We start from the raw sequence: 19,774 nt of genomic DNA, 5'->3' as shown, positions 1-19,774 counted from the left end.
TTACACATTAAGTCTAGTGCAATTATGACACTTACACATTGAGCCTAGTGCATTATGACAAAATTCATTATCAAAATTTTATAATTCTTACATGGATTGTAAAGATAAAGTTTTAGTAGCCTATGGTTCAAATTTAGGATCAATCTGACTAGAAAGTGGTGCAATGTGCAAATGTTTCAAAAATATTTCAGATTCAAAAAGGTTATTCCATATCATAACCTTATTGGCATGCTTCCCTTCACATAAACATGTCTAAAACAACTATTCTTGGATGTTCCAAGCAACAAAACTCACTTCTCTCTCTCATTTTCACTCTCTGATCATTTGATCTCTAACTCTCTTTCTCACATTGTGAAGCTCTGCTCAAATTTTTCTACATTCTTGTAGCAACCAAGAGTTATTTGTTTTGCAATTAGACTCACTATTTCAAGAGATAAGCCATAGTACATCTGATCTACTGCAATGGTCAACAATGCCGCCATGTTTCCCAAGTTGCAAGGTTTCAACGCATTTTCCACATTCTGCAATATCATAGAATAGGCAGTTTTTAGATTGGATGGATATCGTGCGTGGAGCTCCAAACATGAGGGAAAAGGAAGCTACAAGATTGTATGGCTAGGGGTATGAGCTGGTCTATCTCACTATGAGAGGCAGGGGCTTTCAATCTATGCAACGCTATAGCCAAGATGTGGGAATGGATAATGTGGGTAATGAGTTTTCTAATGGCCATTCATTTAAATATAATTAGTTTGACCGTGGTTCTGGTTTTTCCCATGGGAGTGAGTAGCCCCAAACTCTGGACTTGCGGAAAATGGGTGGATCTAGGGTTTCTTTGAATCATGGAATCTCAGAAGCATCTCAAGCCAAGAATTTTGTTTCTGGATTGATCCCATTTTTTGATAGGGTTGCGAGCAATTTCACCACACGTTGGTCTACTAGTTCAAATGGATTTGGGGTTAGAGATGCTTCTATCTGTGATAGCATTTGGTGCTTGAAATGGGGTAAGATGACTAAGGGTAGAGCTAGGTCTCCCCTAAAATAGGGTGAATCAAGTAAACCCCAAATTGAAAAGTGGGATGCTAGTATGCCTTCCATGTGTGGAGATCCAAATGGAATGGACACAGTTGTTCGAGAGAAAAATGGTATGAAATGCTTTAGGAATGAACAAAATGGTGGTAATGGTAAGGGATCTTATGGGTCTGATGGGGCTATGGGATTTGGTCTTTTTGGAGTAGAAATAGGGGATATGAGTATTCTACATTTCGAGAATAGTCCAATGGTTTCTTTGGATGGAGAAATAGGGCATGAAGTAGCATAAGCTAAAACATTTCTCTCAAAAAGGGGGTTCATAGGGAGGTTTAAGGGTATGTAGCTAAGCCTGGAAGAGTTAGACAAATGGATTTAAGAGTTGTGGAGTCCGAATTTGAATGGGGATGTCCAAATATTCCCTGGGGCTCACATATTCTTTGTGGTGGTCTTTGATAGCGTACATGACAGAATGAAGAAGGTATTGTGTGAGCACCAATGGAGTTGGGAAGACAAATATCTACTATTGCTAAAACCATGGCATCCAACTTTCAACCCAGCTTCTAAATCCTTTGATAAGATACCAATATGTGTAATACTCCCCAACTTAATTCTACATTTTTGGATTGAATCTTATTTTGAAGCTACTGGAAACACTTTAGTTAAATTTTTTAGAGTAGATGAGGATTCCCACTATTTCCTTCATACAACCTATGCTCGTATTCTTGTGAAGATGGACTCAAAGAATGCTCCCCCAATAATTTTTTGTTTAAAATTTCTGAACTGGAGTTAGATGTAACCTATGGATTATGAAGGTATTTTGTTTAGATGTAGATGGTACTCCCAAACAAGTCATATGGTTGTCCAATGCATCAATCATAATAATTGTGTACACCTAAAATTAATATTTAATTAATTTAAGCATGTCAACATAATTAATTGACTTAATTATGTTATCCTTATTCTTTTCAGTGTTGATTAAATCTAATTTAATTAATTCTATCACTATTGTCCAATAATTAATTTATCAAATAAATTAATTATTCTCCTATTCCTCTAAATCCCCCTCCAATAATTATTTCCTCTAAGCCTACTCATTTAATTATTTCTAATTAATTAACCTAGTTATGTGATTCCTACAAATCACTTTTCCTAATCCCACTCAACCTATTTAATCCTTCTAGAATCTCTCATAATAATGCTTATCATTATCCCTCAATTTTTAATTCCCACTCATGTCACATCAACATTGAGTCTCTCAAAGAAATTCAAATTTCTTTGAATCCTTCAATGCATCTTTATTTTGAAATTTTTAATTCCTCATGTTTGAAATTCAAATTTCTCCCCCCTTTTCCCAAGGAATTTAATATTGCTGTTTATTTTCCCAAGGAACCCTTGATCCATGATTTCTATGTCAAATTAACCTCAACCCTCCATAAGGAAATTAATCTTGGCCCTCTATTGGCCTCCTGCAATCTATAAATTGGAGCCTCTTCTCCTCACAAATCATGAGCATCTTCTATGACATTCTTATGCTGATCTTTTCTCCTCTTATCCTCTTCTAATAATCCCTCTATCATGTCCTCATAATCCTCCATTATCAAATCCATCTATCCATTTCCATTTAATCCAAATCGAATCCTATCCTAATTCACTTACCTTGTTGAGAATTTGGAGAGCATTCCACATCCACCAATCAAGTTGAAGAGAGGCGCTATTCAACTTCATCGAAGGCTCAATTTGAGAGAGAGAGGTAAAATAGTAAGGTATAAATAATCTTTTATTGTTTTAGTGTTTTCTTTCTTATTTCATTGTGTTTTTTATCATTTAACCTTTTATCCCATTTTCCCCTCTTCAGTAATAAGAATAAATAGGGGGAAGATGCAAAACTCTATGTGGTTGAATAAGAAAGGTCCAAATCTTTAGAGCGATTTTGGTGAGGTATATATTGAAAGGTGGAAGGAAAAGGACTTAGAAAAATTCCTTAAAAGGTAGGAAAAAGGAGCAAAATGGCTCGGCTAGTATTTCTAATTGTTCAATGGGACTAGAAGACTCTAAGAATGAATCCTCCTAATCCTCATATTTGAAGGATTATCACATTGCAAACATGAGGGCCTCAAGGAAAGTTGACCCAACAAACATAGGAAATGTAGATACATAAATTTCTTGCATTCCTGAGATGGAGCGGGACTTGTATGAAGCCAGAATGAAGGAAAAAAAGGAACTTGCAAAGCTGGAAAAAGGTTAGGAAATTATGAAAGGGGAGAAAAATAAGAGGTCAAAGAGAGATGGATCTCTGAATATGCTCCTTAGTTCTCATTCCATAGATGGAACAAATATAAATAAAAATAGTATTAGTAGAGAGTAGTGGTTCTAATAACAATGTTAAAGTGCCTATATTTAAAATTAGGCCATTTGAGGGTTGGGCATTATGGATGCCAAACTCATTAATTAGTGGGATATTTGGTAATATGGTTTTCTTGACATTATGCAATATTTTATCTTTATTGATTAATTAAAATGAGGGCTAGCACATCTAACAATTTAATTATAAAAAAAAGAGAGACAATTAATAGTTGTGTAACAGTCTCTTATCTCTTATTTCATCTAACAATCTTGTTTATTAATACTTTGCATATTTATCCATTTATTTGGCATTTAATATTTATTAATAGGATTTTTACTCCACAATAGGGATTGTTTCCACTATGCAATCGTTTTTAATCTAATCTATCTATCTAACTATTTGTGGAGGTGGAAACATCAAAATGAGGGTTTGACAAAGGCAAACCCCTATACAATCTAAAACATTTTCTCCATCCCAATACGTATAGGTGGCAAATAGGTCCAAGCAACATGTGAGGATATTTTTGGTACCTCCTCTATGTTTATTTGACCTTTATTTGTACAAATCATAACACGATGAACAAAAATATTCGCACCATGCTAGCATATGAGGTTAAGACTTTCCTAGTTTGATGATAATGACTTCAAGTCATAAGTTTATTTCTTTTGCAATCAAAATAGTTTTACCTTACTATACATGCTAGTTATTTAACATTTTCATTTTACTAGCATATTTTAGGTTAGATTGAATTCCCTTTTTCATAATTCTTCTTCCTAGCTTACCAAAGCCCCAGTTTTGTAGGGTAGTCGAGGTATATTTTCTCCTTGAGACATCCAAGTCTCAAGGGTAGAAAATCCCCTACTCTAGATTTTGGTGAATCTGACGTGAATGCTTTATGTCAGATCTTTACCTTAAATTCAATTGCAAAATATGAATATTATGTATCCATTTTCAATTTTATGTATGATGTAGGGAAAATAATCTTACAAATAATATAATCAAGGATATTTAAGTTTATATGTGAAAATTTCTTATGTTTTTGTTTACTATTTCTATGCAAGTAATAGGTTAAATGATTTAAATGAAATATGGAGGTGTGTGGGGGAAAAAGTGACACTAAGCAAACATGCCCTAATCTCACTTTCAATCACACATTTGTGGAATACGAAAGAGCCTAGAGGTATCACACAATTGGCTACTTCTTTTTGTGGAAGAGAGAGCCATGGGCTACCTATTAGGATTTCTATTCCTTTGTTGTAATTGAAAGATAAAATGATGCAAGTTCAATCCCAAACCCTAAAGTGCAAGTATGAACTAATAACAAGATTTGCAGAATTGAACTTAAATAATGGAAAGCTGTAAACACAAGGACAAGACAAGAATGTAAATGCGTACCTGGTGTTAAAATTTGAGTGGAAATGTTCGGGACGGGGGCGCGGGCGCCACTGTCCTGATTCTGCACCTGAAACTGCTGTTTTGCAACCTAGAAAGCTGTCAGAAAGTGCTGAAAACTTGCTGTCTGACAGAAGGACCAGGGCGCCCAGCGCCCCTGTCCTGGCAGGACTAGGGCGCCCCACGCCCCTGTCCTGGTCTTTTGCTCTGCAATTTGGTGTGAAGTTCAGTCTTCGTCTGCTTCCGTCGGATCTGCAACTTGCGGCATCGTCCGAATCCCGAAACCTGCACTTATATCTGAAAAGGTATGGGTGGCTATATAGGGTTTTGCCTTAGTCAAACCCCCGCTTCGGTGATTTCCACCTCCACGAATAGCCAAGTTGTATTGTAAAATGTATTGTGTGTGCAAGGTCCTAAAATGCAAGAAAGCAAACTAGAGCAACCTAGAAAGTAAACCCTAATTGCTTGTAAATGATAATGTAAATGCTCTAAATCAAGATGCAAAGTGATCTAAAGCACGAATAAAGGATATATTGAAGCTTATGCAAAGACATGAAAACAACATGAAATCATACCCAACCCTCAAGGGAGGAGTACAAGCCAATCTTCAGTCGGTAATCTCCTATTGTTCTCCAATGTCTTCCAAGCCCTAAATGGATGAATGAAATTGATAAATGCTTGATAGATGGATGTTGAATGTTGTTGAAGTCTTCAAAGATCTGCTCTTTCGCTGCATAGAAGGTCCTTGAAAGCCAAAATTCTGATCCTTTCAAATGAAGAAAGAGAGCTCTTATATATGAAACCCTAGGTCTTAATTTCGACTTTTGGCCGACCTAGAGATTGAATATCCCACCAATTTCTTGGGGTTAAGCTTTATTTTATGATTGGATCGCGCTCCTAAAATTTCGGGAAAAATGTCCGGGACCATGTGCACGCCGGGCGCCATGGTCCTCTCCGGGCGCCATGGTCCCGACAACTTTTCACCAAATTTTCAGGGCCGTCGGATATGATGATTTTAGAGAGAATCCCGAAGTTACAGGTGATTTTGAGATGTTTTGACCCCCGAAATCAAGCCCCCAAGTTCAAAATAGGACCTAATTAGGGTTTTTGATTAAATGATGTATTGGAAGAATAAAATGAAAGGGGCACACTTTAATGAAAGGGCCCAACTTTATGATGTGGAAGATGATGAAATAGGACCTTAGACCTAATTAATTTGATTAATTAAGTGCTAAAGGGGAAATGCAATGCAAAATGCAAAATGCGCCAAGGCAGGTGCTAAACTAGGTGTGAAATTGTACCACCCTAGCAAGTGCGTACAATTTACGACGCTACAGGAGGATTGTGTATACTTTAGGGATTGACAAGAATACTTATATTAGATTGCTTTAGTAGGAAACATTATTGTATGAAGTTCATGCAACTGATCAATTGAATTGAATTTACTTATTTTTTATTAAGATAAAATATATTTTATCTAGACCCGAAACCCAAATCCAAGTACTGAAAAAGAAAAACAACAATGAAAAAGGATAGAACAAATAGCCAAATAATAAAATAAATAGGGCCAACACACCACAAAGCAAAACTAAAAAATAACACTAAAGCCTCGATAAAACCAACAAAATACTAAACAAGAGCTCGCATGATCTTATAATTTTTCTCAATAATATTCTCATTGATATCTTCCGACTCCTCCATGATGTTGCTCATGGTATTTTTCTCTTGATTCCTGCTCTTTCTCCTAATAGAAGGGCCTATAGACACCTCATAATAACCTCCGCAACATCTGCCCAAAGAATCATCACGTCATTTCTGTTGTAGTCCCCATCTGTCATTTTCCAAACTCTTTCTTTTTCACTCTTCTTATCAAAGAAAGTGGAAAGGTCTTCCCACATCGCCTTTCGTTCTCTGTAGAACTTCTTCCCCTCCATCTAAAAAATAGTTGATCCATAATAAAATCCTCATCAATTTTGAACTCTGCACCATAGATACTGAGAACACCTTTATTCCATCCATTAACAAACCCTTTCGTCACCCTAGGGTCATCACCATGAAGTTTTTTAATGTATGGGAAAACCCACCATCTGTAATCTTAGTCCACGTATTTTTATTTTTCTTCCACTTATGATATGAGGACAACTCAACTCTATTTTTATCTCCCTCCATGTTCGAATTTCCCTTGCCAATTCTTAGATTCACCATCTCATAACGAGACCAAAACCAAAAGACACAAAACTAGGAGACCAAGAACAATCTAGAAGCCCTAGTTTTATGTCGTTTCTAATTGTTACAGAGAGTGGCTTTATGGATGTGATAAGATGACATCATTAATATTTGGCCATTGAGAATACACGATATATGTTTTATCCTTTTGTGCTAGTTCACACGAGTGCATTAGGAAGTTTTCCCCTTCCCTCCACCATTTGGTTTTCTCATAAGCCACACCCAAGTTAGCCACATAGTTCACAAGTTGATTACCTTTCTGAAAAAAAAGTGTTATTCATAATTCATCCAGCTTAGTAATCAAATTGAGGTAACCTCAAATTAAATGTTTAATTGTCCAGGTAGGGGGTGTATATTAATAATATTAAGGGAGTCACTTTCAAGCCATAAATTTTTGTGACCTCATCGAAAAGCAAGTTGAAGCCCAAGTTAAGCTGCATTTGAATTGAATTTATTTATTGAGAAAAGATATTTGTTAAATATTTTTTGAGTCTATTACCTCAATAAGGCATTCTTCTACACATTTTATTATATTCATCATCCAAAATATGCTAAAATGATGTCTCTTGAAATAATTTATAATTTATTTTTAATTATTTCATGTTATTAATTCTTGAAATTAAGAAGATAAAATATGACATTATGTTTCACATTTAAATGCCAATACTTTAAAAACCACTACTAAAAACAATTATTAAGAGAGCGACAAACACAAAAAGGTCTCACTTAATTATAAGAATAAAGTCCAAAATCATGAGGTCAACACCAAATGGACAATCATCGTTACTTCTTCTTATACCAACAAACGCTATATCATTCAACATACAAGCACTGACAATTCATTCTTTCCTTTGAATACAAATCAATGAAATGCTCCCTCTACAAGGAAAAACACTTGCATCCTTACATTCAAGTATGCACTTTATTTGATACATTCTAATAGATGAGATGAACTTCATTGGTCTAGAGTTGCTAGAATGAATTCAAATTAGGTTGTGTGAGGCATTTCTTTACTATAACCACATCTCATTTGGAGGATGTTCAATTATTCTTTTTAGTGGCTAGGGACAACTACCACCAGTAAAAAACATTACAACATATTCTTTAACTTCCTATGGAGGGATACTAAGGCATAAATTTACAATAGTTATAACATTGAACAAAATATTTCACCAAATTGAAGAGGAACCTATGCAAATTGAATTTGTGTGCACTCTCTCAAATTTATAAAAATCAAAATCGGCAATTATAGATTGGTAGCTTCTAATGTTAGGATCATGTTCCAGACTCACCTCTAAAGAGAAGTCTATTTTATTTTAGTCCATACATCCATTCACAACAAATAAATTGGTTGCAATCCATAATAAACACATTTTGTTATCTTTGGTAAAGCTAGTTTCTCTATCCATTATAGAGAAACTTAGGGATTAACATACTTAGATCCAAATGAAGAACAATTTCAATCCAAAATCCACTTATGTACTGACCAAGAGCTTATTCTATGTACAAATTTATGGGTTGGAATAGGACTTGTCAATGGTGCACTTGGATAGGTCAAGGCGATTGTATATAATTATGGTGAAAAAATAGGTCTCAACTTCCCTTATTTATTATTCTTCAAATAAAAAGTAATATAGGGCTAACGTGGGATAACAATAACTCATAAAATATTTGTGTAATCATCAAATACCACTAAAAATGTCATGGGACCTAACAATACACAAATTAGAATGGTTTACACTATAAAGAGAAACAATCAACATTGAGAACATTCACTAACAATGTTTGACATTCACAACTATCTCAAGAGTCTTTAATTGCATACACCCTACCTTCACATTTGAAAGATATGCACACATACAACAAATTCCATTTGTTTCTTTTCAAAAGACTCAAAGATATGCACAAATACAACAATTTCCTCTAGATAGCCACTATTTCCTTCATACAACCTATGCTCATATTCTTGTGAAGATGGAATCAAAGAAGGCTCCCCCCATAATTTTTTGCTTAAAATTTGTGAATGGGAGCTGGAGGCAACCTATGGATTAAGAAGGTATTTTGTTTAGATGTAGATGGTACTCCCAAACAAGCCATATGGCTGTCCAATGCATCAATCATAATAATTATGTACACCTAAAATTAATATTTAATTAATTTAAGCATGTCAACATAATTAATTGACTTAATTATTTTATCCTTATTCTTTTCAATGTTAATTAAATTTAATTTAATTAATTATATCACTATTGTCCAATAATTAATTTATCAAATAAATAAATTATTCCCCTATTCCTCTAAATCCCCCTCCAATAATTATTTCCTCTAAGCCCACTCATTTAATTAATTATAATTAATTAACCTAGTGATGTGATTCCTACAAATCACTTTTCCTAATCCCACTCAACCTAATTAATCCTTCTAGAATCTCTCATAATCATGCTTATCATTATCCCTCAATTTTTAATTCCCACTCATGTCACGTCAACATTGAGTCTCTCAAATAAATTCAAATTTATTTGAATCCCTCAATGCATCTTTATTTTGAAATTTTTAATTCCTCACATTTGAAATTCAAATTTCTCCCCCCTTTTCCCAAGGAATTTTATATTTCTGTTTATTTTCCCAAGGCACCCTTGATCCATGCTTTCTATCTCAAATTAATCTCAACCCTCCATAAGGAAATCAATCTTGGCCCTCTATTGGCCTTCTGCAATGTGTAAATTGGAGCCTCTTCTCCTCACAAATCATGAGCATCTTCTATGAAATTCTTATGCTACTCTTTTCTCCTCTTATCCTCCTCTAATCATCCCTCTATCATGTCCTCATAATCCTCCATTATCAAATCCATCTATCCATTTACATTTAATCCAAATCAAATCCTATCCTAATCCACTTACCTTGCTGAGAATTTGGAGAGCATTCGGCATCCACAAAGAAGGAGCCCATCCAATCAAGTTTAAGAGAGGCACTATTCAACTTCATCGAAGGCTCAATCCAAGAGAGAGGTAAAATAGTAAGGTATAAATGATCTTTTGTAGTTTTAGTGTTTTCTTTCTTATTTCATTGTGTTTTTGATCATTTAACCTTTTATCCCATTTCCCCCTCTTCAATAATAATAATAAATAGGCTATATGGTGGAAGGAGGAAGATGCAAAACTCTATGTGGTTGACATAGAAAGGTCCAAATATTTAGAGATCGATTCGGGTGAGGTATCTAATGAAAGGTAGAAGGGAAAGGACTCAGAAAAATTCCTTAAAAGGGAGGAAAAAGGAGGAAAATGGCCCAACTAGTATTGCTAATTGTTTAATGGGACTAGAAGACTCTAAGAATGAATATTCCTAATCCTCATATTTGAAGGATTATCACATTTGAAACACGAGGGCCTCAGGGAAAGTTGACTGAACAAACATAGGAAATGTAGATACATAAATTTCTTGCATTCCTGAGATGGAGCGGGACTTGTATGAAGCCAAAATGAAGGGAAAAAAGGAAGTTGCAAAGTTAGAAGAAGGTTAGGAAATTATGAAAGGGAAGAAAAATTAGAGGTCAAAGAGAGATGGATCTCTGAATATACTCCTTAGTTCTCATTCCGTAGATGGAACAAATATAAATTAAAATAGTATTAGTAGAGAGTAGGGGTTCTAATAACAATGTTAAAGTGCCTTTATTTAAAATTAGGCCATTTGAGGGTTGGGCATTATGGATGCCAAACTCATTAATTAGTGGGATATCTAGTAATATGGTTTGCTTGACATTACATAATATTTTATCTTTATTGATTAATTAAAATGGGTGCTAGCACTTCTAACGATTTATTTATAAAAAAAAGAGAGATAATTAATAGTTGTGTAACAATCTCTTATCTCTTATTTCATCTAACAATCTTGTTTATTAATACTTTGCATATTTATCTATTTATTTGGTCATTTAATATTTATTAATAGGATTTTTACTCCACAATAGGGATTGTTTCTACTATGCAATCATTTTTAATCTAATCTATCTGTCTAACTATTTGTGGAGGTGGAAACATCAAAATGAGGGTTTGACAAAGGCAAACCCCTATACAATCCAAAAACATTTCTCCATCCAAATGCGCATAGGTGGCAAATAGGTCCATGGAACATGTGACGATATTTTTGGTACCTCCTCTGTATTTATCTGACCGCTATTTGTACAAATCATAACATGATGCACACAAATATTCGCACCATGCTAGCATATGAGGTTAAGACTTTCCTAGTTTGATGATAATAACTTCAAGTCATAATTTTATTTCTTTTGCAATCAAAATAGTTTTAACTTACTATACATGCTAGTTATTTAGCATTTTCATTTTACTAGCATATTTTAGGTTAGTTTGAATTCCCTTTTTCATAATTCTTCTTCCTAGCTTACGAGAGCCCCAATTTTATAGGGTAGTTGAGGTATATTTTCTCCTTGAGACTTGGATGTCTCAAGGGTAGAAAATCCCCTACTCTAGATTTTGGTAAATTTGACGTGAATGCCTTATGTTAGATCTTTACCTTAAATTCAATTGCAAAATATGAATATCATGTATCCATTTGCAATTTTCTGTATGATGTAGGGAAAATAGTCTTACAAATAATACGATCAAGGATATTTAAGTTTATATGTGAAAATTTCTTGTTTTTTTGTTTGCTATTTCTATGCAAGTAATAGGTTAAATAATTTAAATGAAATATGGAGGATTGTGTATACTTTAGGGATTGATAAGAATACTAATATTAGATTCCTTTAGTAGGACACATTATTGTACAAAGTTCACGCAACTGATCCATTGAATTGAATTTATTTATTTTTTATTAAGATAAAAATAGATTTTATCGAGACCCGAAACCCAAATCCAAGTACCAAAAAAGAAAAACAACAATGAAAAAGGCTAGAACAAATAGCCAAACAATAAAATAAATAGGGGCAACACACCACAAAGTCCAACTAAAAAATAACACTAAAGCCTCGGGAAAACCAACAAAATACTAAACAAGAGCTCGCATGATCTTATAATTTTTCTCAATAATATTCTCATTGATATCTTCCAACTCCTCCATGATGCTCCTCATGGTATTTTTCTCCTTATTCCTACTCCTGGTCTTAATAGAAGGTCTTTTAGACACTAAATAATCACCTCCGCAACATCTACCCAAAGGCTCATCATGTCATTTTTATTGTAGTCCCCATCTGTTATTTTCTGAACTCTATCTTTTTCACTCTGCTTATCAAAGAAAATGGAAAGGGCTTCCTCCATCACCTTTCGTTCTCCTAGTAGAACTTCTTCCCCTCCATCTAAAAAATAGTGATTTCCACAATAAAATCCTCATCAGTTCTAAACTCTACACCATAGATAGTAAGAACACCATTATTCCATCCATTAACAAACCCTTTCATCGCCCTAGGATCATGACCATGCAGTTTTTAAAGCTATGGGAAAACCCACCATCTGTAATCTTTTAGTCCACATATTTTTATTTTTGTCCCACTTATGACATGAGGACAACTCAACTCTATTTTTATCTCCCTCCATGTTCGAACTGCCCTTGCCAATTCTAAGATTCACCATCTCATAACGAGACCAAAACCAAAAGACATAAAACTAGGAGCCAAGAACAATCTAGAAGCACTAGTTTTATGTTGTTTCTAATTGTTGCAGATAGTGGCTTTATCGATGTGATAAGATGACATCATTAATATTTGGCCATTGAGAATACACAATATATGCTGCATCCTTTCGTGTGAGTTCACACAGGTACATTAGGAAGGTTTCCCCTTCCCTCCACCATTTGGTTTTCTCATAAGCCACACCCAAGTTAGCCACATAGTGTTAATGCATAGATAGCTTGGGTAAGATACATGATTGAATGAGAGATAAATGAAGTCTCTATTTGAATCATTTATCCTATTGATTATTCAAATGAATATCATCATGCCCTCAATTGATAAACATTCTTTATTTATACATAATTGTTTATTATCATAAAATTCCGATATGATAATCTATTATATTAGTTGCATTCACCACTTAGAAAATCAGGATAACCATTGCAAAACCGATTTGATGATTATTGGTAAAACTGAACATCAATTAGTATTAATGATTATACTTGAACTGATTGCTATTAGGGAGATGTAATAACTCACACCGACTGATATCGGGTGTTAAGGAAAACATTTGAAGCATTATTATAATATGCACCAATTGGTACAACTTTGAATATAATATAAACCGATCAATGATTAATGAATATAACCATTAGTTAAGTGATCGGTGTCGGTTAACATAGACACCGATTCACTTCGGTTACCTTGAAATACCAAATGCCATAATTAATATCGATTGGCATATTGGTTAAACATGTTGATATGTTACGTAAGTCCTGATTAATATCGGGTTGGCAAATATATGATATGTTATGTGATTACTGATTAATATCGGGTTGGCAAATATGTTATGTGTTACGTGATCACCAATTAATATCGGGCTAAGAAATATGTTTAACATCGGTTAATATTATATACCAAAGGGTGCAATCAAGTAGTGTCTTGATCGGTCATGTCCATAAGACATGACCTGTCAAGGCACCTCTTGATCCTCACCTCTCATATATATATATATATATATCATATGGCATTTGAGAAAAAGGACATAGAAATTATAAAATGCTCCTCTCACCGACCATACAAAAGTAGAAAATCATATTTATCATATAAGTAGACCATACATATCTCAATAAAATATAACTACAATATACCTTGCATATTGAATTGAGAATTGAACGTCATTTACACATAGTTCGCAAGTTGATTACCTTTCTGAAAAACATGCGTTATTCATGATTCATCCAACTTAGTAATCAAATTGAGGAAATCTTGAATTAAATGTTTAATTGTCCAGGTAGGGGGTGTGTATTAATAATATTAAGCGAGTCACTTTCAAGCCATAAATTTTTATGACCTCGTCGAAAAGCAAGTTGAAGCCCAAGTTAACATGCATTTGAATTGAATTTATTTATTGAGAAAAGATATTTGTTAAATATTTTTTTAGTCTATTACCTCGATAAGGCATTGTTCTACACATTTTATTATATTCATCATCCAGAATATGCTAAAATGATGTCTCTTGAAATAATTTATAATTTATTATTAATTATTTCATGTTATTAATGCTTGAAATTAAGAAGATAAAATATGAGATTATTGTTTCACATTTAAATGCCAATACTTTAAAAACCACTACTAAAAAAAATTATTCAAAGAGCTACAAACACAAAAAGGTCTCACGTAATTATAAGAATAAAGTCCAAAATCATGAGGTCAACACCAAATGGACAATCATCATTACTTCTTCTTACACCAAAACATGTTATATAATTCAACATATAGGCATAGACAATTCATTCTTCCCTTTGAATACAAATCAATGAAATGCTCCCTCTACAAGGAAAAACAATTGCATCCTTACAATGAAGTATGTACTTTATTTGATACATTCTAATAGACGAGATGAGCTTCATTGGTCTAGAGTTTCTAGAATGAATTCAAATTAGGTTGTGTGAAGCATTTCTTTCCCATAACCATATCTCATTTCGAGGATGTTCAATTATTCTTTTTAGTGGCTAGGGACAACTACCACCAGTCAAAGACATTCCAGCTTATGCTTTAATTTCCTATGGATGGATACTAAGGCATAACTTTACAATAGTTATAACATTGAACAAAATATTTCACCAAATTGAAGAGGAACCTATGCAAATTGAATTTGTGTGCACTCTCTCAAATTTATAAAAATCAAAATCAACAATTATAGATTGGTAGCTTCTAATGTTAAGATCATGTTCTAGACTCACCTCTAAAGAAAAGTCTATTTTATTTTCGTCCATACATCTATTCACAACAAATAAATTGGTTCCAATCCATAATAAACACATTTTGTTATCTTTAGTAAGGCTAGTTTCTCTATCCATTACAGAGAAACTTAGGGATTAACATACTTAGATCCAAATGAAGAACAATTTCAATCCAAAATCCACTTATGTACTGACTAAGAGCTTATTCTATGTACAAATTTATGGGTTGGAATAGGACTTGTCAATGGTGCACTTGGACAGGTCAAGGCGATTGTATATAATTATTGTGAAAAAATAGGTCTCAACTTCCCTTATTTATTATTCTTCAAATAAAAAGTTATATAGGGCTAACATGGGATCACAATAACCCATAAAATATTTGTGTAATCATCAAATACCACTAAAAATGTCATGGGACCTAACAATACACAAATTAGAAGGGTTTGCACTATAAAGAGAAATAATCAACATCAAGAACATTCACTGACAATGTTTGACATTCACAACTATCTCAAGAGTCTTTGAACTTGCAATTAATTGCATACACCCTACCTTCACTTTTGAAAGATATGCACACATACAACAAATTCCATTTGTTTCTTTTCAAAAAGAAGAGGAGGAATGCGTGATATTATTATCAAATGCAAACTCTTGAAACAATGAAAACTAGTTGTAAACACTCTAGTGTTGATCCCTTGTTTATTTTTTCAATATCTCTACTATGCATTTACATTCAATTTTATTATTTAATCAATAACACAAGTGTTCAATCTACAATGACAAACAATAACATGCTCAACTAGTACAAAATTTAATTTCCAACATGCACATTACTTTCTAATTACTCGTTATGAATTTTTTATAGTTTGCAATTTTCACATATGCAAAAAAAACACAATACTTTTTTAATATAAATATCTGTATAGCCTAATGTAAATTTTTAGATGAATGATACAAATTTCAAGATGTTGAAAAAGTACATATATTTAGTTAACTATAATTCTCTTTATGTTGTTCATTTGAAAGTAACTATCTTTTAAAACGTACCAACCATGTATTTTTTAGTACGAACAAGTATTTTTTTCCTCATATCTTTTCACAATGTATGAAGTGTTTCAAACAATTACCTTTAATCTAACAATCTATTGGACATTGATAATATTTTTCATGTCAAAGGTTTGAAATTGGAGATACGTAATTGATCTCTATATTGTAAATTGTTTTATTTTTCAAAAATATTAACACTTATGAATCACAATATGTCATTTTTTTTTATATTTTTGCCTTCAACATTCTCCTTGTTGTTTAGTTGTAATATTGATGATTTTTCAAAATGCTATTTCTTAAATTAAATAAGGTAAGCCTATTTTGAGTTCATTTCATATAGATCAAGCCCTCTACCTACACTGGTTTAACATCCAATTCATATATATGCCAAATATAGACTAAAAGCTTGCGTACGTCACCTTTCACATGTGTTCGGCATATCCATTGCACACTAAGGTATGATTATTAATATGTAATCATTATTAGCAATAAAATAAATGACTTAGCTCTTATGTGAAGTTAAATTTTGAGTACTATTATTTATATCTTTTACAAAATGATAAATGAATGTATCTATTTTGATATATTAATGACATTTATTAAGATTATTTGGTTTTTATAATATTTATTAATATTTTTATATTTGAACAACAATGAAAATAATTCTATTCATAAATCAAATTCACATGACAATTATTAATACATAATTAGTTATGAATCCCTCCTCTAATGCTGATTAGATAAAGCCCAGGCCAAAAGTCTTTGAAGTTTAAGTCCTTGTTGCTTTCTACTGATGGCTCGAGTGTTTCTTTGCGGACTACGACGAGTGACTATTCCAAGCAACGTTTCTCCAAACCCTTTCCCACGACCACAAGAAACGAATACTATAATTTTGACCGACAAACTTATTTTTTTTGAATGGCGGTTCTCTTCAAAAATTTCCGTTGACCAAATGTTCTCTCTGGGCATTAAATTTAAAGCATTGTCTTAAGTGGTGCAAATTTTGTGTCCATGCAATTTGGTATGAATCTGCAGCTTACACGTTTGGGAAAATGGGCCTCTTTCCTGAACTCCTTTCTAAATTGAAGGGCCTCTTGGAAGTAATGTCTCTCTTTCAAGAAGATTTCCACCTTAGCAATTATTTTTCTTGTATTTTAAGGCTAGAGGGAGGTTCGTTCCACACCCAATACTTCAGCGATTGGTGAAATCAGGGAAAAGTTCTGCTTAAGCCTGTTTTTCCTTTTTACAGTGTTTATTCAGCTGAAAAGTTATGGTGGTGCAGTCAAGGCTGGACGCGTGGATTACTGGAAATCAGACAATAATTTCAAAGAATGGCACATTTGAATTGGGGTTCCTCAGCCCAAATGGAACCAACAACTCGTATACCAATATCATAGAGAAGATGTTTGTTTGGGTGGCTAACAGGGAGAATCCCGCGAGAAACAGGTCTGGCATTTTGAAGCTGTCAAAAGAAGGTGACCTAGAACTTTTCGATGCAGAGGGCACGTCTCTTTAGTCGGCCAACATATCGAGCAAGGCCTCCAAGGCCTCCAACATATCTGGTAATTTTGTAATGTTCAGCGATGACAATAAATCTGAAACTGTTTGGCAGATTTTCGATCATCCACTTGACACCTTGTTGCCAGGGACGAGGTTCGGTGGACAGCGAAAGCTAGTCTCTTGGAAAAGCTCATTGGGGGATCCTGCTTCAGGGCTTTCTCCTATCAGGTAGATCCATCGGGGGTCAAACAATTTGCGCTAACATGGAACAACTCTGTACAATATTGGGCAAGTGGAACTTGCGATGGCAATGTTTTCAGGCAAATTCCAGAAATAACAAATAAAGGCTTATACAATATCAGCGTTGAAAATACTAACTCTGCTTTGATATCACTTATACCTCGATGGCTATCACGAATGTGCTCTCACATTTCGTCCTTGTTAAGTCTGGAGGAATGCAATTATATGCTCTGCTTGATGACGCTAAATGAAGCATGTGCCGTGTATGGTTTGTGCGGCGCTTACGGAAACTGCAACTCCAACAATCTTCAGTTCTGCAGCTGCGTGGAAGGCTTCAGCCCCACAGACAAAACCGCACCTGGGATTCGCAAGAGTGGTGGTCCAGTGGCTGTGTCCGGCAGAGCCCATTAAACTGCGGTGCCAAAAATGATAGCACGGACAGATTCGTCCAGCCGAGCATGACGTTGCTTCCTCATATCCTGCAACCACCCTGCCTCACCAACTGCCAGAAACCCTGCCTCACCAACTGCTCGTGCACTGCGTCTACTTTCCAATCACCTTCAGGGCCCTGCGAAATCTGGTCCGGAGATCTGTTAAACTTGCGTAACTCTCTTCCATCAAAAAGCTTTTCAAATGCTTTTATTCGAGTAGCCGCCTCTGCACTTCCGAAGGCCAATGAATCGTCCTCCCCCAAACGCATAACCACAATTATTGTTGGTGCTCTCGTTGTTGCATTGGGTATCTTTTCAATTTTAATGTGGCGGAGGCATCGGTTACGATCAATGGAGAAGCTTGCAGATTCCTCGAATTCCTTTCTGACAGTGTTTAGCTACATGGAGTTGAAGATTTTCCCTAAGATAGTTTAAATTAATTGAGCAATCTTCTAAAAAATTCCCTGTCATTAGGTCTCACTAATGGCAATTCATTTTGGGCATTCTTAAAGAAAAAATTTAATTTGATAAGTAATTGCATATGCCACAATCTTGATAGATTCTATGAGTTTTCAAAGTTCAATTGAATCCACTTTGCTTGCATCAATTATTCGAATACTTATTTCTATTGTTAGTCCTTATAAAATAAGATATCACTTCTAATGGTGTGGTCTACCATTAAGGTAAATTTAAATATTTTATCATTAATTAATATAAGGGTGAGGAATGGAAACCTATGGTGGTACCAAATTCTCTAACAAAACTTGGTTTGTACATGATTTAAAGTCGTACTATTTTTTATGAGAAAAATTATCTTGAGCAAATGGACACTAATGATGGGTCAAGCTTGTACGAGAAATAAAAATACTGACAAACATAGATAAGGTAATTTTGTGTAAAGAGGACTTATTGAAAACATATCAAACATATATTGCAATAGAATTTTTAGCATTTCAACTATAGTTTACAAGCTAGGATAAATTTAATGTATTCTTGCAAAAATCACATAATTTAAAGAGAAACATTTTGTTACATTGGTTTGTAACCGTTAATTTTTCATCAATAGAAATTGTGCACATGTAAATTATATATTGATAGATGTTTACATTAACTTTTAAAATATTTTTAAAAAATAAACATATAATTATTAATTTTAATACAATTTTTTTAAAAATCAACAAGCAATTTTCTATCAAGAATTACTTCATAACAAATGCTTGCAATTATTATTTTAGCACATGTGACATGAAATGTAAAGTGCTATCAAAATTTCATCTTTGAAAAATCTATTATAGATTGAAAAATATATAAATTTGTAATGGTAATTTAAATATTATATTTTTAGGTTGTACTAGTGCAAAACTTGGGCTATACAATAAAAAGGACAACCAAATGAGAGGGTTGAAATGTAAAGGAGGATAGAATTCATGGATGGGCCCTTAATGTGATAAAGAAAATTAGAGCATCATTCTTTGTGTTAGGGTTTTTGCCCATGAAAGGATCACATTCATTCCCTTAATCTTGTAGAAAGGATTAAATAACATATGATTGTGAGTTATACAATGTAAGGCATATATTATCTAATTTAATTGGGACATGCATAGAGATATTATCTTTAATTTTAGAGTTTTTAAAAATATTTTTAATTTAAGTTTAAATTTTATGTTTGATGTCTATATTTAATAACTTCTATAAA

General features: G+C 33.7%; 1 protein-coding gene across 1 annotated transcript; it reads left to right on the top strand.

Moving 5' to 3' along the window:
- Positions 1-811: 811 nt before the first annotated feature.
- On the top strand, positions 812-18,058 carry LOC131043725 (S-locus-specific glycoprotein S6-like). The gene is made up of 5 exons (XM_059222254.1): positions 812-1,001; positions 16,943-17,007; positions 17,190-17,353; positions 17,489-17,635; positions 17,728-18,058. Exons 1-5 carry the CDS (start codon positions 812-814, stop codon positions 18,056-18,058), a joined length of 897 nt encoding a protein of 298 aa, XP_059078237.1.
- Positions 18,059-19,774: the final 1,716 nt, after the last annotated feature.

Source organism: Cryptomeria japonica, chromosome 6 (assembly GCF_030272615.1).
Source record: "Cryptomeria japonica chromosome 6, Sugi_1.0, whole genome shotgun sequence".
Classification (NCBI taxonomy): Eukaryota; Viridiplantae; Streptophyta; class Pinopsida; order Cupressales; family Cupressaceae; genus Cryptomeria; species Cryptomeria japonica.
The sequence above is the reverse complement of the archived record's forward strand: the minus strand, read 5'-3'. Positions and strand labels throughout refer to the sequence as shown.